The 27,513-nt window shown below is 36.3% G+C and overlaps 1 protein-coding gene across 3 annotated transcripts in view; it reads left to right on the forward strand.

The window, feature by feature from the left end:
* COL4A4 (collagen type IV alpha 4 chain) overlaps positions 1-27,513 on the forward strand; it is a 150,182-nt gene that overhangs the window by 101,441 nt on the left and 21,228 nt on the right. For all 3 annotated transcript variants that reach the window (XM_074191244.1, XM_074191246.1, XM_074191245.1), the window contains 9 exons: positions 1,454-1,528; positions 5,985-6,092; positions 6,731-6,838; positions 16,718-16,789; positions 19,380-19,508; positions 19,921-20,034; positions 22,284-22,439; positions 25,105-25,212; positions 27,267-27,275. In XM_074191244.1, coding sequence (XP_074047345.1) covers positions 1,454-1,528; positions 5,985-6,092; positions 6,731-6,838; positions 16,718-16,789; positions 19,380-19,508; positions 19,921-20,034; positions 22,284-22,439; positions 25,105-25,212; positions 27,267-27,275 — 879 coding nt within the window. The remainder of the gene's footprint in view (positions 1-1,453; positions 1,529-5,984; positions 6,093-6,730; positions 6,839-16,717; positions 16,790-19,379; positions 19,509-19,920; positions 20,035-22,283; positions 22,440-25,104; positions 25,213-27,266; positions 27,276-27,513) is intronic.

Below are 27,513 nucleotides of genomic sequence, written 5' to 3' on the forward strand. Positions count from 1 at the left end.
GATGAAAGGAGATTTTAAAAATAAATAAATTAGATGATACAAATATGAAAGTAAGCAGTGGAGTGCTCTTCTCTCAGATATATTAAATTTAGTGATACACTAAGAGAAAAGATTATTGTATTCTATCTCCTAATATTTATCAATCTTCATTTGCAAACCACACAAAGCTTTTGGATGTTTGTAAAATGAATACTACAACAGACAGTTGTCTTGCCGGTGTAGTCTCATTAATTCCAACTCTTCTCAGCTTATTTCAATTCTTACCCTACTAAAAGCAAATCTGTCTTCTCTCCCTCCCTTCCTACTCACTATGTGAGTTTCTGTGTTTTTAAATATTTTGGAACTATGTGAGCTATGCTCCCATAACACAATATTTATACATACATGTATATGAAGATATATACATGCATGTACGTATGTTCGCACACAATACACACATTTATATTGTATCTACTATTTTGGAAATCCAGTGATAGAATATTCACATTTCAAGTGGAAAGTTGGGCTATTTTCAGCTCCATGAAATTGTCTAAGACTTTCACTAAATAGACTCTCCCTACCCTTTTTCTCACTCATTAGAAGGTAAGCTCCTAGAGGGCAGGCACTAGGCTATCTTTTATTTAAGTCCTCATGCCCTACCACATGTCTGACACAAAGAAGACATTTCATAAATGTTTGCTCAATGAGTAAATAAATGAGCAGATGAATATGAATGACTCTATATAAGTATATGAATTTGTATGTGCCTCTGTGAGTATATATATATATGTTTCCCTATGTGAGGATATTGAACAAAGCATATCTTTGTGAACTTTTTGGCAGGCATGAAAAGCCATGATTCCTTGCTTATAGCTCAGAATATGTCTCTTGTGTTTGCTATGTAGCTGTCTATATTAAGCCTAGCATTACATATTTCTAATTATACACAATGTGTGTTTATGCATACATGTATGGGTATATATGTATGTTTAAATAACATATTACACACATTTCCTTAAATAATATAATTCAAACCTAATTAAACCTAATACTTAGTATTTCTAAATATGTATAATGCCTGCAATGCATACATATATGTGTATTTTCATGTGCACACATGTAAACATACAACACATCACACATATATCTAATTAGTATTATGCCACAAAGTGACTGCTGAAAAAATTAAATTAGAAAATTTTAGGAAAGTTGGAGAAAATCACAAATACATCAAATAAATTGCGGTCTTCCTATGATTTTTATGAATGATGAGATTGTGACAAAGATTAAACTTCTAATAGTATCTTGGCACAAGTATTTAGACAGAAGATTCTAAAAATGTACCATGAAATATTTGAAGAAATACACATAAATTATTTATAATTTCATAAGCTGTTTTGCTTTTGTATAAGAAAAAACAAACTTTTCCTTCCAAATCCAAATACATGTAATGAATTTATTTTATCATCTATAGGAAATCAAGGTGATGCAGCAAGTCTGTTTGGACCACCTGGACCAAAGGGAGATCCAGGTATCCCTGGATGTCCAGGTAAAGACTAATTTTCTTTCTGAGTTTGGGGGTGGGGAAGCAAACATATGCACAGGATTTCTTTGGATTTATAGATAAATTCTAAGAAATATAGCAGCTTTCCTTTTTTTAAATTTTCTTTTAATATGCTCTGCCCAAATTATCTTCAGTCTTTCCCATCATTTAACGATGTCCTAAAGATTATATGTCATCAGTAAATGGATCTATATAGAACACAACAGGACAGGATTGGCTGGGGTGGGGTGGGATGGGATGGGACGGGACAGGACAGGACAGAATAGAATCACAGAACCTCAGAATTATAAGGGTCTTCTAGTCGTTAAACAAGAATCTAGTACATAATATTCAGTTGAAAGACTTTTGGTGATTTAGGCTCACCGTCCCCTAAAGCAGCCCATTCTGCTTTGAAATCTCTCTGTCAAGAGACAAGTTTTCTTGGCTTAATCTAGATTTTCAACCCTTTGTCAACACCATCTCATTACTCCCAATTTGCCTTTCGGAGTCAATCAGAATATTCTAATCCTTCTTCCATGCCACATTCCTTTAGATATTTGGAGACTATTATGGGCCCTAACTCTTCTCAACAATGAAAATAATGCCTCACTTTTTAGAGCATTTTGAGATTTTTAAAGTGGCCTATGGGTCAAAATGAGAAGGTTAGGTGACCTGCCTGTGGTCCTATAATTAGTAAATGTCAGTGCCTAAATTCAATACCAGTATATCTGGTTCCCTTTTCACTGCTCCACATTGTTTCCTCCATACTAGTCCTTCAACCAGTCTTTGTATGTCATCGCTTCTAGAGCAGCCTAGATGTGGCCCCTATGTAACCCTAAGTACTCCTTTCTCTCTCCCTCTAGACTGGGCAACAACTGAATCTGTACTCATGCATATAGAGCTAGAGTCTTCACAGAGTGAGGGTTGGCTAAGGCCACAGCTACAACTCATATTGTTAGGTAGTTAGGGGGCAACTCTAATTTGTACCTTGGGGAGACAGGAGAGACATAACAATTTGTCATTGTAGCATCTAAGCCACTACCAGTGTGCTTCCCATCAACAAAGAATTGGTTGCAATGATACTACTGATTCCCAAATATGAAGCAAGCAGTAAATGAAAGGCAAGAACAAGAATAATTAGAATATTTACCCCAAAGAAGACAAAAGTAGGCTTAGTCAAAAACATCACGGTCTACCATTTTGGTCCTCTTTGAGAGTGAAGGAGAACAAGCAAAACACCCATAAGCCTGAACCACATTCTTCCATCAATGCGTAGTTTCTAGACACTGACCCCCACCTTCCATCCCCAGGAAAGAAGTTCTGAAAATGACATGACACAAGAGAAGTATCATATAAAATTAACTTTTAAGAAAAAGTGGATGTCTAGGTCAAGGAATATTTATCCCTAAGAAAGGAAAGGGAACAGAAGCATCTGCTTGGCTAGGTGGTACGCAGTGTTTAGAACACTGACCTTGGAGTTAGGAGATCAGGAGTTCAAATATAGCCTCAGACACTTGACTCTTACTAGCTGTGTGACCTTGGGCAAGTCACTTAACCCTGATTGTCTTGCATCCAGGGCCATCTCCAGTTATCCTGATTCGTATCTGGCCACTGGATCCAGATGCTTCTGGAGGAAAAAGTGAGACTGGTGACTTAGCACAGCACCCCCCTCACTCAAATCCAATTTGAGTGCTTGTCATGGCATCACCTCTCTGATGTTGTGGTCTTCTTTGAAAAATGAAGGACAAACATTATTTTAAAAAAAAAATCTTTCAGAAAGCAGCATAACTACTTTTTCCCTTGGTCTGGAGGGGTAAAGATATGGAGATTTTTGAGATACTTCACTGCTTTACTGTTATTAACATTTATATTGTTAATCTTTTCATATGTGTGTGTCTTATCTAGTCAATCATGTTGTAATTTCCTTGAGTTGCAGGATGCTCACATTTTTCCTGCACTTCTTACAGTACCTTACACATAAAAGAAGTTCAATAAAGGTTTATTAGTTTATTTTGATTGATGGATGAACTTACCTTATACTAGATTCACACAACAGTAAAACAAGACCTCAGGGAAGCAATTAATGTAACTAGAAATCATAAAAGCCATACACTTGTCATTGATTCCAGTTCCTTCATTTAAAAAAATATCTTTTTAAGTGGAAAATAAATCAATTGCCTATGTTATTATCTAATATAAATGAAGAACCAAGAATCATAGAGTTGGAAAAACATTGGAGACTATTTGGTCTTTCAAACATCTTTTATAGAAGGAGATACTGAGGACCAGAAAATTCAAATAATTTGCCCCAGTTTGTAACAGCAAGTTAGTTACTGGTAAAGCTAGGACTAAAGCCAGTTCTCTGATCAATGGATTCTTTTATAAAAGTGAAGAGATCTTGTAGCAGTTAACTTTTGAGCATTTATGCTAAAGTGTTTCTTTGAACGATTGTGATTCCTTTCATTATGTAGGAAATGTAGAAAACACTTCAGAGCAAAAAATTATCTGTGAAGAAAAATTAAGAATTTTTTTCTCTTTTCTTTCTACATGAATTTTCAAAAATGAAAGATCAAAAGGCCAACCAAGTCATACTGTATGTAAAAACCTGCAGCCTATGTATCATCTGCCTCTGGCTTGAACAACTGTGTATCTTGTGATATTTTCTGGCAAAAATTGATTTAAGAAAGATATTAAAAGTTCAGTGTTGACAAATGGTCCTATAACCATAATGCAGAAAGTTAAAAATATCACCAAGTATTCAGCCCCAGGGTCATAATAATGATAAAGGATCTGAAGTCAAAATACAGAAAGATCCAAAAATCCAAAAGATCTTAAGAAATTCAAGCATTGGGTCAAATCTACAAAGGTGAAACACACTAGGGATAAATATAAAGTCTTGTACTTGGGTGCAAAAAAAATTTATGTCTCAAGAATAAAATGGAGGAGGCATGGAAAGGCCTGTTGCTATTCTGGGAGTTTAATCGGTGCACACTCTCTATAGGAGTCAGTAGTGGAATACTGTGACCAAGAGAATCAATATGATCTTGGGCTGCCTTTAAGTAAGATAGAGCTTCTAGGAATAGAGAAGTGACAGTCTCACTGTAGTCTGCCCATCTTGAACTGTATGTGGAGTATTCTGTTCCTTTCTGGTGACCACAGTTTAAGCAGAATGTTAAGAAGCTGGAGAGAGTCCGGAGGAGAGTAGTCAGGATGATGAAAGACCTTGAACCCATGTCATGTAAGAATGATTGAGGAAAATTGGCGTGTTTGACTTGGAGAAAGGAAAACTCAGAAGGCACAACTTATCTGTCTTCAAGGATTTAAATAGGATATAGATGTAGACTAGACTATAGACTAGCTTATACTTGTTCAGTTATTATATTATATTTATATATATTTATGTTTATATATATTATATTCAGATATTATAAATGTACCTTCCTCAAAGAATTATTGTGAGGATCAAAGGGAGCAGATCAAAGCTGCAATACCAATAGAAAAGAAGTAAATTTAGATAAAATGTTGGTAAAACCTCCCTAACAATTAGCATTGTACCCAAATGGAACAGATTACTTGGAGCAGTGCTGGGTTGTCCCTCCTTGGAGGTCTTCAGACAGAAGCTGGAGGCTGGATGATCACTCCTGCTATGAGGGCTTTCTCTCTTGTATGATTTGGTCTTCATGGTTGCTGAGATTCCTTCTGGATTCCATGATTCTGAGGCTAAAGGCTTATAGTACTAGAATCATGTAATATTTGATGAAGTTCATATTTCCCACACGCTGAGTATGAGACTTGCCTTCCATTCTGCCAGACATTGGACCTGCATCTAAGATCCCAATTTGCAGTTTCTAATGTTTATCTCTATGAAGTTTCACGACGTTTCTCCTTGGACTGGGATAGGAATACAGGACTTTGTCCCAGGTCACTGATATGTGGAAGCTTACTTCTTCCCTACAATAGCGTTCTGGACCCAGGGCCTCGAAATCCTCCCCTGACTATCATGATGCCGATTCCTCAACTAGCTGCTACCCATACATTTCCACTACCACGATGTTCCCCTTTCAGTACTTGCCTTCTCCTATAAGCATTATATAGTTACAAGGAAAGATCACCCCGTCTTTTGAAAGGACATTTCTGAGCGTAATAAAATGCAAAGTACATTATCTTGGAACCAAGTCTCTAGTGAAGGGTGCTTAATATCAAATTGAGACAAACTATAGATATAGACAAGATCTATAGATACTTGGTAAGGGAATGATATGGTCAGAAATTTTTCCGACAGAGGCTGGAAAAAAATTGAAAAAAAATTGTTGGGGTTAATATAATAGTGATGTTTCAGATAGGGGCTGAACACAATACTTAAAAAAAAAGAGTCATAACTATCAAAAATGTCATAAACGTGGATGGTATGAAGACTCAATGGTGTGACACAATCACTCAGCCTAATTCATCTTTCTTTAAGGATATTTTGGCGAGCAAGGAGATCCAGGTTTTCCAGGCCCTCCAGGGTCTAGTGGACCACCAGGAAGGGAAGGATCCCCTGGATCCCCAGGACTACCAGGATTTCCAGGTAGCTTGAAAACATACTTGGCTATTTATTTATGCAAAAAGATCCGTGTGTGTGTGTGTGTGTGTGTGTGTGTGTGTGTGTGTGTGTGTGTTTGTGGGGAGGGATTCAATAATGATATAGAGCACCCTGTAAGAGTCAACATGCTATCTTCACATGAATATATATCAGATGAGATACTCATATATTTCACTTGACTTTATTTTCCTCTTGACAAGTCAAAGACAGAGGAAATAATAAAAAAAATGAAACAAAACCAGTGGTATCAAGCTCAAATAGAATGGAGACCACTAATTCATATTATGGATCCCTTCAAGTTGCATATTGACTTAGTTTTAAAATGCAATATTATCTATGTTTTATTGTATTTTTATTTATTTTGCCATATATTTTCCAATTACATTTTGATCTGGTCTGGTCCATACAAGTGGCCCATAGGTTGACTCCTAGAGTGAAAACTACAATTATCCAAAGCATCCGTCATGGCTATAAATTCTTCACAGAAATAGGAAAAAGTAATAAATGAACTTCTGGAGCTAGCTAGCAATAGTTCTGGTTATCAGTAAATTACCCTTATATGCATTTAATGCTTTTACTTATGGAACATCTATTTCTGAAAGAAATGCCTCTTTTATTATCAGGTCCTCCAGGGATTCCTGGGTTGAAAGGCTATCCAGGCGAAGCAGGTGACCCAGGGCCCCCAGGGGTCAGAGGAGATCCAGGACCACCAGGACCCAAGGGAATGAAAGGTAAGTGATAAAGAATCATGGAAACCCAGGCATTGGGGAAATGATTTCCTGTCTGCTTATCTCCTCCTATCTGCCCACGCATGCATAACTCCTTCCAGAGATGAACCTGCCTTGACAATGAATACCCAGAATAAAATTCATCTATTCCCCTGGAATATGCTCAGGTCTAATTTCCTTTTTATTTCCTTTTAAATGTCTAAAGAATTCTTTTGTTTCCCTAGTTAATGTTTAAGGGAGCTGCTAGCTTTTGGGTGGTAGGCTGTGGTCATCTCTTTGAGTCTTTGATAAAACTGATGATCACTGCTACCCTCTAAATTCTGTCTTTATTTACCTTATGCAGCCTAAGTGACACAGAATATATACGCTGAGCTTGAAGTCAGGAAGACCAGAATTCAAATGTAGACTCAGAGAGTCACTTAGCTGTGTGACTCTGGGGAAATCACCTAAATGCTATCTGCCTTGGTTTCCTCATCTGTAAAATCTGTAAAAATCTGTTAAAAAAAATAACTGCACCTGCCTCTAAGAATTATTGTGAGGATCAAATGAGATAATAATTGTAAAATTAGAATAGTACAGTAGGTGCTTAATAAATGCTTTTCTTCTTTTGCTATATCTAAAAATATGTCAGTTCCAGATCTATGATTCCCTCTGACAACAAATCATCACCTTTCAATAACTTACTTCAGGTGCACACCTCAGTTTGATGGATTTTAAGTCAGGAGAATCCAATTTGAATTCCAGCTGTGCCACCTGGTACTTGTGTGAGTTTGTACTTGACCTCAGTTTCCTCATCTGTAAGGTGAAGGGACCAGATTAGATAATTTATAAGGTTTCATACAATTCTAAACACAAATTGTCATGGTTGAGGAAGTAGTAAGAAGAAGAAAATTTGAATTAGGGGCTTTTTGACAATGGTGCATTATTCCAGGCAGCTTATTGAACAGATTTTTTAAAAACAATATTGAATGGAACCCCAAAACTACAGAGGGTCTTTAGGTGGCACTGGACCAAGGTGGTCAGGCATTTCTTAGTGGAAAATATTTGAATGCATCAGAGGTTTTTGAGGAGTGAAATGATGTGTGATTAGTGTTGCATGTTCAGAAGATTAATATGGGGAGTACATAGATAAAAACACAGATCTCTAGATTTGGGGAGGGAAGAGAAGGAAACAGCCATGGGATTTCATTGGTATGGGATTTCCTGGTATGGAAACTCCATGCCCTGATGCAAGCGACTAGAATGCTGGTAATTCATGCTGAGGATATGAAGAAGTTATGGTAATTACCTGTAATCACATGACTGGCAGGAGTCAAAGATAGGACTTGAATCCGGGTCTTGTGACTAAAGACTACCTCTTTGTTCATTATTCTGAGCTACCTTTATCACATAGAGAAAGGGTTTTTAAAATATCTTATTTGTTGCAGGGTTTTGCTAGGAGTGTACAATAAATTTGAGCTTTGTGTTCTCACTTCTTAAGCAATAGATCTCAGAACTTTATCTATATATCTTTGAATTTGTGCCCATGCTTTGTTTTGAGGGTTCTGGGATTCCCATGTTGGGAAAATAGGGAAAGGTGGAGACCTTTTCTCTCCCCCCCCCCCCCAAAAAATTCTCCCATCACTCCCAGGTTTTAATGTCAATAATACCTCTCTGTGTAGTGATCACAAGATTTAGAGACATGAGAAGTAATTCTTTATGAAAGTGTGAGGGTCCCCTCTTCTAGGATTATTCTTCTCACCCACTGAAAAATTCTTATCAGAATTCATTTCCCTCATACTTTTTTGACTCTTCTTTTAATCCTCTGAAAGTTTCTTTATAATTATGCTTCAGAAAGCATGGCTTACCTTTGCATACTTTGGCTGCTACAAATGGAAATCATTATTCTGGGAACTTGGACTAGACTGCTCTTGTGTAATGTGTATACTATTAGATAACTTGGGGAGTATGTGTGCATGTGGGGGTGGGGTGGATCTGAGGTCCCAGAACTACATTCTTTCATGTTTTCCCAGACATTTTCATCACTAATGTCTCAGCTAGGTTCCTTCCCTTCTCTATTCTCAGTATCAATGAATTTTTAAAATGTGCAGTCCAGTCTTTTTGTTGGTGAGATTGTTTCATGTGGGTTCTAAAGCAAAAAAGAAAAAAAATCTAAGGTGAAGCTTGGTCAATTTCATAACAACTAGCTTTTCAATAAAGACCTTCCTTCTTTCCTTCCTTCCTTCCTTCCTTCCTTCCTTCCTTCCTTCCTTCCTTCCTTCCTTCCTTCCTTCCTTCCTTCCTTCTTTCCTTCCTTCCTTCCTTCCTTCCTTCCTTCCTTCCTTCCTTCCTTCCTTCCTTCCTTCCTTCCTTCCTTCCTTCCTTCCTTTTCTTTCCTCTCCTTTCCTCTCCATTATTCCTTCTTTACTTCCTTCTTTATTTCCTTTCTTCCTTTCTTCCATATACTTGATGCAGTTTGCCTTTGAAGTAATATCTCTTTGTTTGAAAGGGTAAGTTGGGAAGTGACTGGTTATAATTGACTTCTATCATTAATTTCTGAAGTATTTTTATAATACTTTGCCTCCTTGTTCCCTAATATGCTAGGGTTTTCTTTTAAGTGATCAGAGACCTTGTCATCATATTTAGTTTATTCCAGGAATGACCAGAATAATTTTAGAATATTCCATGTTTCTAGATGTCAGTATTACTGTAGCTAGATGAGGTGACTCATTCATTTTTTTCTTTTTAAATTTAATTTTTATCATTTTTTCTCATTAACAAGCATTTATTCTCTCCATCCCACTTTCCTCCCCGATCCAAAAGAACAATAAAAAAGAAAAAAATAAAGCCTTCTTCATAATACACACACACACACACACACACACACACACACACACACACATACTCACACACACTCACACACGTATATAAAATCCAAAGCAAAATAAAGAACAAAAATGGATATTGCATTCAGAGCAGCTATTTTTGCTCCTGAATTAATTCACTCACAATTACATTGCAAAAAACAATTGATACTGCCATAGCCTTGGGTTCATTTTCTCTAAGAAAAATAGTCTAAAAAGTTGTTGTCCCAAACACTCCAAGACATGATGACATAAATGATGGAACTTAGGAAGGAGAGAAGCAATGGAAAGAAGTCTGATACAGACACACCCAGGCAAGCATTGCAGTATAGCCTTCTGGCCATGCAGGGACACTGTCACTCTACCAACAGCAAATGGTTGTCTGCAATGGAATAAATTTTTCCCACTGGAAAGTCTCTTGTGTCTTGCAATAAGACAATCTCCATTGTTGTAGTTCATCACCCTATGATATAAAAATCAGGTACATTCTGGCAGAAACATTTTTATCTGAGCAACTAAATTTATGATATTAGAACTATGTTACAAACAAGCTCTGAGAACTGACTTGAATAATCTAGGAGCTGAACTGGATTTCTAATAGAGCAAACCATATAAATTTTGAGTCATAGTTTTGTTCATTCAGATTTCAATTTCAGTTGTAAAAATGGACAATTTTTAAAATTTTAATTGACTGTATCTGCTATATATATTCCTAATAGGAGAAAAAGATATTTGGTAAACACAAAGTATCACAACATAGTTACCAACCACTCACCTTTGGAGATTAGAAAATCAGAGGCAAATTCCTGTTGATCAAGGGTTCTCCACTTGGAGCTTTGGGAACTTGTTTTTTTTTGGGGGGGGGGATTGCAAGGAAATGGGGTTAGGTGACTTGCCCAAGATCACATAGCTAGGTAATTATTAAGTGTCTGAGTTCCTCCTGACTCCAGGGTGGGTGTGCTATACACTGTGCCACCTAGCTGCCCCAAGGAACTTGTTTTTAAAATATTTTGGTACCCAATTTCAATCTAATTGTTTTCTTTTGTATTCCTAAGTATTTTGGAAATCTTAAGTGTTTTATTATTATTTATTATTTTTATTTTTTAGGATTTTGAAATTCTAAGCATTTTAAAATACTTTAAAAAATATGATTCTGAGAAGGGATTCATAGACTTCAGTAGACTGTCATACTGAAATGCATAAGAATCCCTGTTCAGGCTGACAGTGAAGCATGTAGTGAAGCATGCCAGACTGTTTCTTTGTTCAGAGTAATCTAGAAAATATCCTGCTCAACATAAAGTGCCCTAATATGTCTTCCCATCAGGAAACACATAGTACTATGTATATATTGACCAGATAAAAGATCTTCTATTTCCATGTCACAATAAAATTCTCTATTAAGGTAAATATTTTCAAGTAGACTATAACCTCCCTGAGGACAGGTATCATTATTCCAGCAAGGTCCTAAGTAGCCCCCAAAAGAGATTCCCCCTAAAGTGCTCATGCTACTCTCATTTAGACTACAGAGTTCCCTTGGAATGAAACCTGTTTCCAAATTTTTATACAATTTTGACTTTGCATAATGGGAATTCAAATACATGAGAGCAATTCCTGTTTTGCATTAATTGGGACGTGTTTCATTTTGTGCTCTTTCTGGACCTAATACAATTCTTTACACAAAATAGGTACTCTACAAACTCTGTTGGTGAACCTATTTAGATCTAGCATCAGTTTCCCAAGTAGTAGGAGTCTTTAAAGGTGCTCTTGTCTGGCTCCCTCATATATGAGGAAATAGAGACCTACCTCTATAGCTAAGACAACCATGGACTTGTGGCAAAATCAGGACAGGAGTATCCTGCCTCCAAGACCTGGGGATGTAATCTGCCTTTTCTGGATTTTTTCCCCACAGAGACTTGTTTAGAAATAAGTTGCTTTTTTCAAACTACAATCACAATGGAAAGAATGCCACAAATGGGCAAATGGTTAGCATAGACTGCTTCTGTTTTTGTGTCTGAAATGGAGGTTGTCTTCAAATTTGGCATCCATTGATAAGCATGAGAGAATTGGCATGTAGGTTCCCCAAAGACCTGTGTTCAGGGAACCTCAAGAACACTGGGACTGATAGTAGAGGTGAGCAGGGGAGTTTCTTATTATTGAGGTGAGTGCTTTTTGGGGTCACCTAATTATTCCTCAAGTTAGATCCTACTGAGTATTTTATAAATGAATAACTTTCAGACTTTAGTTAACCTGATTAATAGGGTTCTCAGTTGCTTTTTTTTAAACAGAGAAATCCCTAACAAAATAAAACAGTTCAAACACTATATAGATGTAACAGTTCAATATAAATAGATAACAGTGGGTCAAATATGGGTCAGCCAGTTCAACTGTGGTCAGAGTCTGAGACTGTGGCAATCCAAGAGTTAGATGTGTTGATATTACAATGGATTGCTGGCAAAGGGACCAGAAATTCCCCAGTAAGCCAAGTAAACCTAGCCATCAATCTTTGTGGATAAAGGGAAGATCAAAACACTTTGAAAGAGCAATGCGTTTTCCAAAAGGGGAAAAATGGATAATTATATTAGAAAAATGACAATAAATTTCCAAGTTTGGCAGATAAAGAAGGTCTGCATGTTCCTTTGGTTCAACTTTCTAAACTATTTCATAAATAAGAATGAGGACTGGAAATCTGAAATTAGAGAAGAGTACCATCAAAGGGCTTAAAGAATGGGTGAATTAGAAATATTGATTAGAAATTCCACTTCCATAAGGACTGGATCATAGATTTAGAGCTGGAAAGGACCTCATAGGCCATTTAGTTCAACCCTCCAATTTTACAGATGAGGAAACCAAGTCCCATTGAGGTTAAATAATTTGCCCAAAGTCACCCAGGCAGTTAGCTGTGAAAGGTGGGATTTCGGCCTTCTGACCCTAGAAAGAGTGTTGTTTCTAGGAAAACCGGGCTAAATTAGACTAATTCAAGACCAAGATGAGTTATAGAATGTTTTTAATGAAAAAAGTTTTATGTTTTCAGGTATAAATTTAATGAGAATTGGGTTAACAGTACTCTATAGCAAGTTCATGGAGGTTCTGCTTTAATAAATGGACAATAATCATATATATCCAATTCAATAATCCAATAAATATAAGTATCTGCTATCTTCCAGACATATCTCTGGAGTCAGGAGAGTCTGAGTTCAAATTTGACTTCAGATACTACTGGCTATGTGACCCTGGGCATGTCACTTAACCCTATTTACCTCAGTTTCTTCTGAAAAATTAGCTAGAGAAGGAAATGTCAACCTGTTCCAATATGTTTGCCAAGATTACTTCAAATGGAGTCACAGATATGACTGACAATAACTCAGCAACAACATGGGCCTGATTTTGTTTTAAGTGCTTACTGATATAATTAATGAAAAGAAGGTATTCCTGCCCTCAGGACACTTACAATCTAATAGTGAGATACAATACACAAAAGGAGGTAGGAAAACAAGGGAAAATCAGAGTTACTGGTGGAAAGAGAGCTTATTCCATATAGTTGAAACCAGATAGAGCAGATACAGTATGGAGAGATCTGAGAGACCAGTTTTTGTCCTCTGAAAGGAAGGCATTAGAAAGATTTTGGTCCTTCACCTTGCCCTGTTCCAATCAGAGGAGAGAGAAGACTGGTAGAGGTGGTGTCAGTCAAGACCTGAGCTATTTTTCTGATAAAACAGAGGTCATTAGACATGAACTTCATTTTTTTCTCATTCTCTTTATCTTAAAACCCCTTAATAATTCTCAACCTCACCTACCTTCCCCAGGTCCCCAGCAATAATGAACCCCTTCTTCTTGTCAAAGTCAACTTCCCTCCATGTATTGCTGATTCTATTCACTCTTGTGTTCTCTAAAAGATTGCCAAAAAACCCTCCAATAAATATTCAGCCTCTCACCGTTTCCTTCTCTCACCCATTCTTTAAAAATTAGAAGACCTTTGCAAGAATCTACTATTTCCTAAAACTTTTGTCTCTTCTTTCTGAAATACACTCCTTCAAAAAGCATGTTTATACATGCTGCTTCACTACTTTTTCTTTCTTTAATTCTTTACTCTTTTGAATAAGAATTCAGATCTCACTAATCAACAAAGAATTCAGATCTCACCACCACAACAAAATTATCAGTAATCTTTTAATTGCAAGGTGTGATGGTATTTTTCTCAATCCTTATCCTTTTTTTTAACCAATCTGCTACATTTGACACTGTTGTTTTCTCCTCTTGTCCTAGATACCTTTCCTCTCTCAGTTTCAATGAGACAATTCTCTTCTGGATCTCCACTGGATATATCTGTTTCTTCTATGTCTCCTTTGCATGCTCATCATCATGCCTTATTTAGGTATTTTTAAAAATTTTACTTATTTAAGGCAATGGGGTTAAGTGACTTGCCTAAGGTCATATAGCTAGGCAATTAAGCATCTGAGGTCAGATTTGAACTGAGGTACTCCTGACTCCAGGGTTGGTGCTCTATCTACTGCACCACCTAGCTGCCCCCCTATCATGCCTTATTGATGACTGGGGGGGTAGTTCTTTTCCCTGTAAACTCACTCTCTCTCTCTCTCTCTCTCTCTCTCTCTCTCTCTCTCTCTCTCTCTCTCTCTCTCTCTCTGTCTCTCTGTAAACTTCATCAGTTCCTAAGGACTATCAGCTTTGTGCAAATATCTTAGAGATTTATTTTTCTAGGACCATTTCTTACCTTGAAATTCAATTCCAAATCACCTTATTGGACATTTCAAATGGGATGTCCTAGGAGACAAACTCATCATGTCCAAAATTAAGTTCATTAACTACCCCAATATAACCCTATTTGGTTGTTTTTCAACTATGTACAATTCAAAAATGTATTGTTTCTGTCAAAGGCATGTCTTCTCTTGGTATTATTATCTTTGAATCATTCCTCTATACCATCCCACATATCCGGTCTCACAATACCTGACATTTCTATTTCTACTTCCACAATATCTCATTTGTATCTATTTGATCCTTCCTTTTCACTCCCACCTTAAGTCAGTCACTTGTCACCTCTTGCCTAGATTATTGCCACAGCCTTGAAACTAGCCTCCCTGCCTCAACTCTCTCCCTACTCCAATCTATCTTCTACTGTCACGAAAACAATTTTTCTTAGATTCAGATCTGACCATTTGACTTCCCACATTCAATCACAGTGGTCTATTCTAAGATAACAGGAAAAACTCTTCTCAATTTTGCCCAAATTCTCTGTCCATGACTCCTCCGGAATTGTGTCTTTTCTTTTTTCCTTGCACATGACCCTCCATCTCAGTATCTTAGGAATGACCATCTCACATGACTGGGATATGCTCCATCCTTTCCTCTACCTTATAGAATTCCCTCTCTTTCTTTATGATGCAGCTTAAGCACCATCTTCTGTATGAAGTCTTTCCTGATCCACCTGTCCAAAATACCTTGTACGCAAATACTCTGTTCTTATTTGTATTTATTCACTTTACTACTTTCTATGTATACTTGTCTCCCCCAATATGAAGAAGCAGGAAGATCTGTGAGTAGGCATTGTTTCATTATATGTATACATATTCAAGTGACTAACATAGTAGTGTTTAATAAATGTTTGTTGACTGATTTGTTAGAAAGATTGTTGACATTCTTTTGGGGAAGACAATATGTGTTTAATGTAGTGCTGCACACACTCACACACACACACTCATACATATCGAATATATGAAATTCTAGTAAGGAGACAATAGTATCTGGGAAAGCAAAGAAGACCTTATGGAAGAGGCAAGTTCTTTTTTTTTTAAGGTTTTTGCAAGGCAATGTGGTTAAGTGGCTTGCCCAAGGCCACACAGCTAGGTAATTACTAAGTGTCTGAGGCCGCATTTGAACTCAGGTCCTCCTGACTTCAGGGCCGGTGCTTTATCCACTATGCCACCTAGCTACCCCGAAGAGGCAACTTCTGAGCTAACCTCTGTTCATTTTTAGTTATGGTAATGGGGTTTTGAAGTGACTTGCCCAAGGTCATACAGCTAGGCAATTATTAAGTGTCTGAGGCTGGATTTGAACTCAGGTCCTCCTGACTCCAGGGCTAGTACTCTATCCACTGTGCCACCTAGCTGCCCCATGAGCTAAACTTTGGAAGAAACTAAGGATTCTTGGAAGCAAAGGTAAGGGAAAAATGCATCTCAAACTTGGAGTATGGTTTGTACAAGCATCCAGAGACAGGAGGTAAAATGTAGTGTGTGAGGAACAGCCGAAAGATCAGTATGACTGAACCACAAAGTTTTTGAAGGAGAAGAATGCAAAATAAACTTGGAAAGGTAGATTAAAACCAGGCTGTGAAAGGCTTTAAAAGACAAGTAGATGAAGTATGTGTTTTATCATAGCAATAATAAATTACTAGAAAGCTACTGATAAAGGGAGGGACATGGTCAGAACTGTGATTTAATATTATTACTTTGTCAGCTGTGTGAAGGATGAATTGGAATGGGGTGAGATGAGGCAAAGCGACTAATTTGAAGGCCATTGCAATTCATGAGGAGAGTGCCAAGAAGCCTGAATAAGGGCAGTGGCTGAGTCATGAAGAAAAGAGTAGATATGAGAGATCCTTTGCAGGCAGAATCGACAAGTGTTGGCGACTGATTTGGATATGGGAACTGATAGAAAGAGATGTATTGAATGACTCCAAGGTTTGGAACCTGGGGTGACTAGAAAGACAGTGGCATCCATCCAGAAATACAGAAATTCAAAAGATTGATAGGTTGCAGGGAAAAAATATTGAGATCTGCTTGGGGCGTTGCATTTGAGGATATCTAGTTAGAGGTTTCAAAGGGCCAGATGAACTTCAAGCTGTGTTAAATCAAAATACTCATTGACTCAGACCTCAAAGAATAATAGGTATAACCCTAGCCCTTTGGGGGTAATGTTAAGATTGTTGACCTAACTGGGTATGTTTTTGTAAATTGTGCTTGTTTAGTTATCATTCACTAGTACCTAATTATTTACTCTTAACAAAGATTCTTCTGCTTTGAAGGTTCCTCAGGACTTCCAGGATTGAATGGCTTGCCTGGACTCAAGGGTCAGAAAGGATCAAAGGGTAGTTCAGGTAAGAAAAAAACAACAATCCATAATTATGAGCAATATAGAACAATGCCCTGTATTTGATGTATATTAAATTTAATACAGTGAGTCTATATTAAGTAACAATTATAGGCAAGGCATTATGCTAGCTATAAGGACACAAAGACAAATGAAACTGTTCATCATTAGACTAAATAACATAATGGCTTAAGTTAATCATTTGATTGTGCCAGAAATAATTATAGGGGGATATTGCAAATGACCTGCATGAGGGAGTATTAAAAAAACACTCATTAGCTATGAATTTGGAAAAGTTCAGTCCAACTTGAAGCTGTATGTTATTAGTACCTTTTTGAGATTTATTTCCTACCCCAGCTGCTCAGTATAAAATTATTTAAATAAAACCAGATTTCAAAATTTCATGAAAAACAGATAAATAGGAGTTGGGGAGGTTGTATTGTTTTGTTTTGTTTTGTTTTGCCTTGAAATGAAGTAGTTCTTTTAAGATATGTGCATCCACTTAGAGTCTTTGCAATCTTTTCCTCCCCATCCCAAGTAGTGGCAACAAATGATGGCTGGTAAACCTGTACTTTCTGTACTTTAATATTCTCTCTGTCTTGTCTGTCTCTGTCTCTGTCTTTGTCTCTGACTCTGTCTCTCTCTGTTGTCGTCTCTCTGATTCTCTGTCTCTCTGTCTCTCTCTCTCTCTGTCTCTCTCTCTCTCTCTCTCTCTCCTCTGTCTCTGTCTGTCTGTCTCTCACACACACATACACACACTTACGTGTCTATGAATACTGTTACAAAACTCACCTCAAGTATCTTTGTTTCAACTTTTTCCATTATTCCAGAACTCTGCTTTTGATTAATGGAAAGATGTTTTTCATAAAAAAAGAAAGAGAGAAAGAGAAACAAGGAAAAAAGAAAGAGAAGAAAAAAGAAAAAGAAAAAAGAAAGGAAAGGAAATAAGAAAGGGAGAAAGAAAAAGAGAAAGAGAGAGAAAGGAAGAGGAAAGGAAAGGAAAGAAAAAAGAAAGAAAGGAAGGAAGGAAGGAAGGAAGGAAGGAAGGAAGGAAGGAAGGAAGGAAGGAGATAAAATCAAGCAAGTCAGGATTGCCAGAACCAATTTTAGAGATCTGATCACTCCTAAAAGTGAGACCATCATGCTGGTGCCAAATGTGATTCTGTTATTCACTCTTGGCCCTTACCATGTGTACAAACATATACAACTCTCTCTTGTTATTTGATAAAATTCATGTCCTTCTGGAAAAAAAATAATTTTCTTACTAGTCTGTTGAGGTTCCCCTAAAGGAAATTTTTGCCCTCACCAATTTAAAAAATTTTACTTCTCTGTTTTCACAATACATAGGTATAATAATATATATTGAATAGGGAGATGCAACAGTACAGGCCCTCCTTCTAACACGTACTAACTGGTCACATGACCCTGGGCAAATCTCTCAATTTTTCGTTATCCCAGACAACTCTCTAAGACTAAAGTTGTAGACAATGGGCTGGACTCCATCAGGAGATGGAACTTTCTCACCAGGAGACTTCTCTACCTGTGAAAGCACAAGTCCCATCCAGGTCCATAATGAGGAACAAGAGCCTGAGAGGTTGAACTGAGAAGCAGTCAATCAACAAGCACTTATTAAATGACTACTGAATACTAGACCCTGGAAAGACAAGGATGAAAGTGAAAGTCGTTTTTCTTAAAGAGCTTAAAAGTCCAGTTTGAGGGAGCAATGCATAAGTAATGATGAGAATGATGACAAGGAGATGATGATGATGATGACAATAATTGATAAAATTGCCAACTATGTATCAAGCACTAGCCTAAATGTTTTACAAATTTTATCATACTTTATCCTCACAACACTGGTCAAGATATAGACAAAAGAGATATAAGATGATTTGGGGGAGGAGATACTACCAGCTGGAGACACCAGGAATGGCCTCCTAGAGAAGGCATCCTTTTAGCTGAGGCTTGAGGGAAGCAAGCAATTCTGAAGGATGGTAGTGAGAAGGGAGAGCTTTCCAGGAATGGGAGAGAGTCAGTGTAAATTCAAAGGTCCAGAAGCCGTGGAACCCTATATGATGAGCAGCAAGAAGGCTTATCTTGACGTAGATCACAGAGTAGGCCATAGATGGTAAGTTAATTAAAGCAAGGTGGGAGCCAAGGTGTGAGGAATTTTAACTGTCAAACAGGAGAGCTGAATGACCATTAGTAGACCAATGTCTTGGAGATTATAAAGAACTAATGGAGCTTATTAAAAATCTGGCTGTTGATTCTCCAGGCATGTCAATAATTTTGCCTGTTTTATCTCTCTCTCTCTCTCTCTCTCTCTCTCTCTCCTTCTGTTTCTTTTTGTCTCTCTTTCTCTCCCTTCCTCCTTCTCTCTTCCCTCCTGTCTTTTTTCTCTTCTTCTGTCTCTTTTTCCCTGTGTCTCTTCACACTCAGATACATATGCTTATATATGTATTAGACTACAATTTGACTTTCTAATTATCATAGGCACAACAAATTAGGATACCAGGGAGAAAAAAATCTCTTTTTTTAAAAAAGAAACTATGATACTCTGTTCATGCCATTTTGTTTTGTTTTGTTTCTGTATAAAGGCTCACATGAAGTAGGTCCACCAGGCCAAATGGGACTGCCCGGACCAAAAGGGAAGAAAGGGGAACCTGGCAGACCTGGAGCTTCTTGTCCAGGTCTTGCTGGAGACAGGGGTCCCCTAGGTCCTCCAGGTAAGATTCTGAATTTATTCTCTCTCTCTCTCTCTCTCTCTCTCTCTCTCTCTCTCTCTCTCTCTGATTTTATCTATCTCTGTCTCTCTGACTCTATTTCCCTATGTCTGTCTCTGTCTATCTCTTACTCTCTCTACCCCTCCCCTTCCCCTCCTCTCTCCTCTCTTCTCTCAGTTTTTCTTTGTTTCTATCTCTCTCCTCTATCTCTGTCTCTGCTTTCATCTCTCCCCAACTTTCTCAGTCTCACTTTTTCCTTCTCTCCTTCTTTTCCCCCTCTTTGTTTCTCTTCTCCCCCACCTCTGTTCATATCTCCATATCATCTCTGTTTCTGTCTCTCTCTCTCTCTTCCAAAATGCCTGACATTCTCATGGGTTAGCATTTTACTATATTAACATAAAATCTACTTCCTTAGGGAGACCAGGATTGCCTGGACTACCTGGTCCTATGGGAAAAACTCCAGAAGATGGAATTCTTCCCCCTGGTCCTCAGGGAGATAAAGGTCCCCCTGGCCCCGATGGACCAACAGGTATCATCAGAATTGTGGGCTCCAACATTAATAATAAACTAGTCTATTAATTTTCTTAAATGTGTGAATAATAATCATTTTCTAATGCTGGGAAGAATACCTGCAAGTACAGAATTATAGTTCTGGTGGCAGAAACTTATGATACGAATTTACTGACCAAGTATGATCTTTGAAAAGTTTTGACCTCCCACTTAAAAAATTTGGGAGAATGTATACATGGTATCCCCCTTCCCCCATTAACTGCAGCTGATTTCCCCATCTCTGACACTTAGTTTACAATATGACAACCTTACATTTTTTGAAAGGAGGGAATGAAACAGAACTCTTTCAGCAAGTGACTTTTCATCCAAAAGGTGCATGTAAATCCCCAGAATTGCCTAGAAGTCCAAGTCTGAAGGCCCCCACCTCAAGTAGAAGCACTGTCTTGGACCTAAAGGAAGAGGGTGGATTGGGGGAGTCAGAAGATCAAGTAGTCTTTTCCTACCATGCCCATCTCCAGTTTTCTTCCTGTCTTTATGATTCTGTTACGCACAATCTGCTTACTCTTAGGACAATAGACAGGCCTAGAAGGGCCCTCTGATGCTATGTAATCTTATCCAAATCACTGATCTTCATTGAATGACCAATAGTAGCCCCTAGTCCAAGCTTCTGTGACTCATAGTTTAGGTTCTGATGACTTAGAATGAGTGTAAATAGCAAATGTTTTATGTTCTGACTCCCAACCCTGAGAGTTCCCCCTCCCCAGATTGTTTTTTTTATGGTAAATTAGATAATTTTTTAAATTGTTGTCAGTTGTTTCAGTTGAGTCCAACTTTTTGTGATCCCCATTTGGGATTTTTTGGCAAAGATTTTGGATTGGTTTGTCATTTCATTCTGCAACTCATTTGACTGATGAAGAAACCAAGGCAAGCTGTTAAGTGACTTGCCTAGAGTCACACTATTAATTAAGTGTTTGAGTTCAGAGTTGAACTTAGGCCTTCTTGATTCCAAGCCCAATGCTCCATCTACTGAACCACCCAGCTGCCTCTAATAATGATGATGATGATAATAATAATAATAATAAATAATAGCTTTAAGGTGTACAATATACTTTGCAGACATTCTATCATTTTATTCTCATAACAATCCTGGGAGAAAAGTACTATTATTATCCCTGTTTTAGAGATGGGAAAACCTAAGCAGATGAAGGTTACAAGACCTGCTCGGGATCAATCAAGCAATTGATTTACTAAATGCCTATTACATGTCAGGCACTGTCCTAATCAGTGGGGAGTGGCATACGAAAGGAGACAAAGGATAATCCCTGCCCTTAAGGAACCTTCATTCTAATTGAGGAGATCATGCAAACAAATATATACAAAGTAAGCTATATACAGGGCAAATGAGAAATAAATAGCAGGATAGGTGCTAGAATTAAGAAGGGTTGGGAAAGAATCATACATCGAGTATCTGAGGCAAATTTGAGCTCAGGTCTTCTGCTTAATTAGCCAAAATAGAATCTAATTCTCCTTATATCAAATCTCAGTGCTCTTTGTATCATTCCACAAGCCTCTGTCTCCATATTTATAAGTTACTTAACTTCTTTGTGTTCCAAGCAATTTTGCAAGACTAAGTAGTAATCTGGTTCTCACTTCACTTTGTATCAGTTCATATAAGTCTTCCAAGTTCTTCTGAAACTTTTCCCTTCTCGATGTGCTTAAGAAATGAAACAATCAAATTTTATTCTTTATATTTCACAATGTGAAAAATTAAATTACAAAGAGAAGAATTAATTTGTTTATGTCTGTCAGTTGCCAATCAGGAATAGAATTTGGGTTCAAATTTCCAAACTCTGGTATATGTTTTTAGATTTGAATAAAAAATAAGGATTGGACATTCATTCTCAGTAACTTTTGAATACATATATATATATATATATATATATATATATACATATATAGTATATTTGTATATATTGTAGGACAATGAAATCCCAATCCAAACCAAATTCAAAGAATGTTTATTCTAAAATTAAAGAGTGTGAGCTTTTGATTAGATTTGTGTTACCTTAAAATAAAAAAAAAATTCTCAATTATTTTTCAGTCACAGCAATGAGGAAAGTCTCTCTGTCATTACCAATAAATGGACTTTGCCCACTAATTTCTTCTTCTTGTTGTTCAAAGTTCATCAAATTAATTTCCTTAAGATGCTGTTTAAAATGTTGTTTTATAGTTGGTTCAAAGAACATTTTGCTTACTCTCCCTGGTCAGGTTCACCTGGACCACCAGGTCCTCCATGCCATATTGATCACCTGAAAGGAGATCCAGGTGACCATGGTCAACCAGGTCCACCTGGACCACCAGGTGCACCAGGACCTCCAGGAACCAAAGGCTTTCCAGGATGTAAAGGAAAAGATGGCCAGAAAGGTATGAATAAACATTATTCTTTCTAAAATGCCATTAAATTTCATCTTAACAATTCTCTAGATCTTTAAATCACAGAGCAAGAGCCAACTCATATTAGTATATGGAGTTTCCTCACCAGGATTTTTTGTGTCAATGAAATCCCCAAATCCCAAAACTTTATTCTTTTTTAGTTCCCTAGCTTGGGCTTCAAGTATTTATTTGTATATAGGAATTAATCGTAAGAATTCTGAGAAAGTATTGAATTTATTGTATTATAAGTTGGCAGAACCAAGCATGGAGGAAAAGTAGATGTTTAATAACCAATTTGTGCCCTTAAAACTACTTCCATTTGCTTTATTTAAAAAAAAACAAACATCATGCAGTAGGCTTATTTGGCTACAACTAGGTAGTACAGTGGATAGAGAGGGAGTCCTAGAGACAGGAAGTCATTTTTCTGGGTTCAGAATTGGTCCCAGACATTATAATTCATATATATGTATATATATATATATATATATATATATATATATATATACACACACACACACACACAAAACCACTTAATCCTGTTTGCCTCAGTTTCCTCGTCTATCAAGAAACTGGAGAAGGAAATGAAAAACTACTCCAGTATCTTTGCCAAGAAAGCCTAAAATGGGCTTAGAAAGAGTTGGACATGACTGAAAAAAAGATTGGATTATTTTCCCCTCATCATTTAAAGCTATATTTATTTTATTTATTGATTACTTCACTTTTAATATTTTAGAAACTCCATGTTTCATTACATTATTAGATTTCTCATATTTTAAAAATTGAAATGACCCTCATAAATCATGTAGTATCATATTACAAAGACGAGAACTTAGAGAAGCTAAACAAGTTATCCAAATCATATAGCTAATTAATCTAGAACCGGTACTAAAATCAGATCTTTGGACTCTTAGTCTGAGGTCCCAAGGTGCTGAATACTACTTTAATAGGGAAAGAATTAATATGGTTTACAGAAGTAAATTAAGTTCATCAGAATTTTTGAGTATTCTAGGGAGTTTAATATGCTGGTTAAAGTTGGCTCAAATCACATTTTGACTATTTACAGTATCCCAGAATTACTAGTAAACATCAGTATGTTGGGGAAAATATGAAATCATTAGAAATAATTGATTTTAATACTCCAATGTATTGGAATCACATTGATGTGAATATTCTCTCCAAAGGAAAACATATTAATTCTTCCTCATTTACATATGCACTAAGGGCCCTCTTCATATTTTTTTACACTGTGTGGGTTCCATGGAATTTGTGAGTTGTACATCAGTCACTCTTCAGCTCTTGCTATATAATCAGCCCATAGTTGCTTTTTTGTGTGTGAAAAATCTCTTTAATATAGAAATCAAAGAAACCAGCATATCATTGAAAAAGTATTCATAATTCTATAAATGATTAAATTTGAAAACTGAATCAAGTATAAAACACTGTAAAAATTCAGGGAAAATATTTTTTCTTTTCTTTATTGATTTACTTTTTGAGAAAAAGAAATGAGGTATTAAACTCATTGAATTCAATTAAATCAATATAATTTAATATTCAGTGGAAGACTTTATATAATTAATATATTGAAATGGATACAGAGATGAGTTAGTCATGATTACTGCTTATGAAATGCTTGGTTTTAAGTAAGAAAGATTAAGAAAAAAACACTCAAACAACCATTTTTGTTACTGTTGAATATTTTTAGTGATGTCAGACTCTCTGTGACCCCATTTGGAGTTTTCTTGGCAATGATATTGGAGTGATTTGCCATTTCCTTCTCTAGTTCATTTTACAGATGAGGCAAACAGGGTTAAGTAACCTGTCTAGGATCTCCCAGCTAGTAAATGTCTGAGACCAGATTTAAAATAAGGTCTTCCTGACTCAAGGCTCAACACTCTATCCACAGCAAATAGCCATAATACAGAGCAAAAGAAGAAAGGCAGTATTATCATAGCAGTAGAATCTTTAGGATTTAGAATCTGCAACTGATTGATATAGTCCATCAAAAAATAGTACCACCAGGTACTCTGAGTTGGATAACTCTGTATTAATAAAATGGTAATCTAGAATTCCCATCATTTATGCAGAATTCCTATAATAACAATTTTTATCTTGCTATGCTTTACATTATACAATTTGAACGTTAGGTGTCATATTTTATTGTCCCATCCTTTATCTCTATCAACTTTTCTTGATATTTTTGTAAATATATCATATTTTTGCTAAATTTTTAAATTGGTTTAAGATCATCACATAAGAGCAGCTTCTTGAAGTCAATTGGCAGTAGCCTTGATGACAGATTTCTCAGAGCACTATTGCCTATAAAATCCCACAATGTTTTCTGTGATCATCAGTCCACAAACACATTCTCATTCTAGTTGTCCCCACATTCTTTATTATTTCCCTTTTCTCCTATTTGAATATCCCTGGCTTGTTCTTTCAATTTATTCTGTCTTGGTGACTAAATCATCCTTTGTCCTTCTGATTTATTGCAGTCTCTCCATCACTCAGAGAATCCAACTAATTTCATCGGAAAATCTAGTCGTCTCTTCCCCTAGAAGAAACTTATGTTAGATTTGTAGATTGATTTTTAGTAATTAAAGTTGATATTTATTTTATTTATCTTGTTTGGATTTGCTGATTGTCACATTCCTTGTAGGACCAATGGGGAGCCCTGGACCTATAGGCCCACCTGGATTTCCTGGGCCACCTGGAGATAAAGGTTTGCAAGGACCTCCTGGGAAACCTGGCCCCCCTGGTCCTCCAGGTAAATTAGCATCATAATGTCTATTTGTTTCCTGAGAACAGCTCAGACATGGAAACTTTTGTTTATGATAATAGTTTCTTGTTCTAAAATCACTAGCAAACAAATTAAATGTCTTAAAAATGATATCTCTTCTAGTTATAAGTATTACATTTCATATTAAATTCTCTAATCCTCATGCCTGGTATACCCATGTATTTACAAATATCTAACTGCTAGTCTTGCTCTGGGATTACCTTCCATCTATTCTTATATATCTTGGATGTTTGGAATTGTTTGTATGTTTCGTCCCTATTAAATATGAGCTCATTGAGGACAGGCATTCTGTTTTTGCCGTTCTTTGTATTCCCAGAGTTTAACATGATGCCTAACATATTAATAAGCCCTTAATGAATGCTGATTTGAGTCCCATCAAAAGATGAAATCCATTAAATTCAATAGATATTTATTTTTATTTATTTGTTTGTTTGTTTACTTGTTTATTTATTTATTTATTTGTTTATTAGTATTTGCCAGAATACTAGGTTTGACACATTTAAAGATGAAAAATAAAAAAAAATTCCCTCTAGGAAACTATCATCTATTGGGTTAAGGAGGGCATGGATGATGGGTAAGATAGGCCACAAACTTAAATATCATACAAAATGAAATTTTATAGGAATAGAGAAGATTTAGATAAAGTTCTCTAAGAAACTTAAATACATGCAAATGCTTTTGACTGTGGTAGACTGGGGAAGGCTGAACAAAACTGCACCTAGACAGAACCTTGAGGGAACAGAAAGATGAGGAAAGCAAGACATGGAAGGTTGGTCTGCAGAAATTCACAGAACTGGTACACCCTAACAGCAACATGGGGGTGATGATTAACCTTGATGGACTTGCTTGTTCCATCAGCGCAACAATCAGGGACAATTCATGGCTGTCTGCAATGGAGAATACTATCTGTATCCAGAGAAAAAACTGTGGAGTTTGAACAAAGACCAAAGACTATTACCTTTAATTTAGGAAAAAAACTGATATCTTATTGTCTGATCTTGTTATCTCTTATACTTTATGTTTCTTCCTTAAGGATATGATTTCTCTCTCATCACATTCAGTTTGGATCAATGTATACCATGGAAACAATGTAAAGATGGGGAAATTGCCTTCTGTGGGGGGCGAGGAGAGGGAAGTAAGATTAGGGGAAAAATTATAAAACTCTAAATAATCTTTAAAATAAAAAAAAAGAAATTCACAGAATTGGCAAATAGTTAAACAGGATATGTTTTCCTATACAACATAGAAAATTCATAAAGAAAGCATGTATGTGTATAACTTGAATAGTAATGTTATATTTTAGATACTTTCATATTTATTTAAAATTAGTATATATTCTTAGCATAAAGACCCATCTCTGCTAAGGAATTAGTTTTAATTAATTATATTATTGTTCATTGCTTATGCGGATTTTAATAATGCTGTCCTACTGTATATCTCTATCAACTTTTCTAGATTTTTTTCATTTAGGGATTATGAGAATTGTTTAGGGATGAAATATATTTGTATTCTTTAAAGAAATAGGCTTTCGAATTTGCTGAAATAGGATCAGAATAAATCAGGAGAGAGGACAAAATGGAAGACACATTTGAGATGTCCAGAAGTACCATGTCCAATAACTATTCATTTCTGAATTCCTTTGGTCCTTGGAGATGTTAGACCACTTTATGAACTCTTCAGAATGTGTATAATAATTGTGGTCTTTTAAATTTTTTATTTTTATTTTATTTTTAAATTTTTTTAAATTTTTAAAATTTGCTACTTCTCCAATTTCAGAAGTTTTAGCAACCATAACAATTAAAGGACTTTTGATTACTGCCAATAACATTTTTCTTTTTTTTAAGTTAAATGATGTAGTTAATGTGATGTCTTTTGTCATAAATGTTGTCCCAAATGGAAGATTCTCAAACAAATTCATGGATATTTGTTGCTAATGTGTTCTAATTCATCAACCTAAATTCTCTTTCATGATGCATGAAAACATCCTGCATGATCTGGGTTGTGGTGTTTGACTTCTCCAGGTTGCCAAGGTGAGCGATATTCTGCATGGGGTACATTTGGTCCCTTGGTTTTCTAGTTTCTATACTCTGTTTTAGTCTTCATTCTCTGCTTATGAACTACACTTGAAGGTTGTCTTTGTCAATGAGCTGCTGAAATTATAACAGATTTTAATGGCTTCAGGCTATTTACCAATATAGCAACTTTATATTATAATGTCATCACAGGGAGTCTCATTATAGGTTGTCAAGTGGGCAGAGATATATATCC

The sequence above is a fragment of the Macrotis lagotis genome, chromosome 6 (genome assembly GCF_037893015.1).
Source record: "Macrotis lagotis isolate mMagLag1 chromosome 6, bilby.v1.9.chrom.fasta, whole genome shotgun sequence".
NCBI classification, from domain to species: Eukaryota; Metazoa; Chordata; class Mammalia; order Peramelemorphia; family Peramelidae; genus Macrotis; species Macrotis lagotis.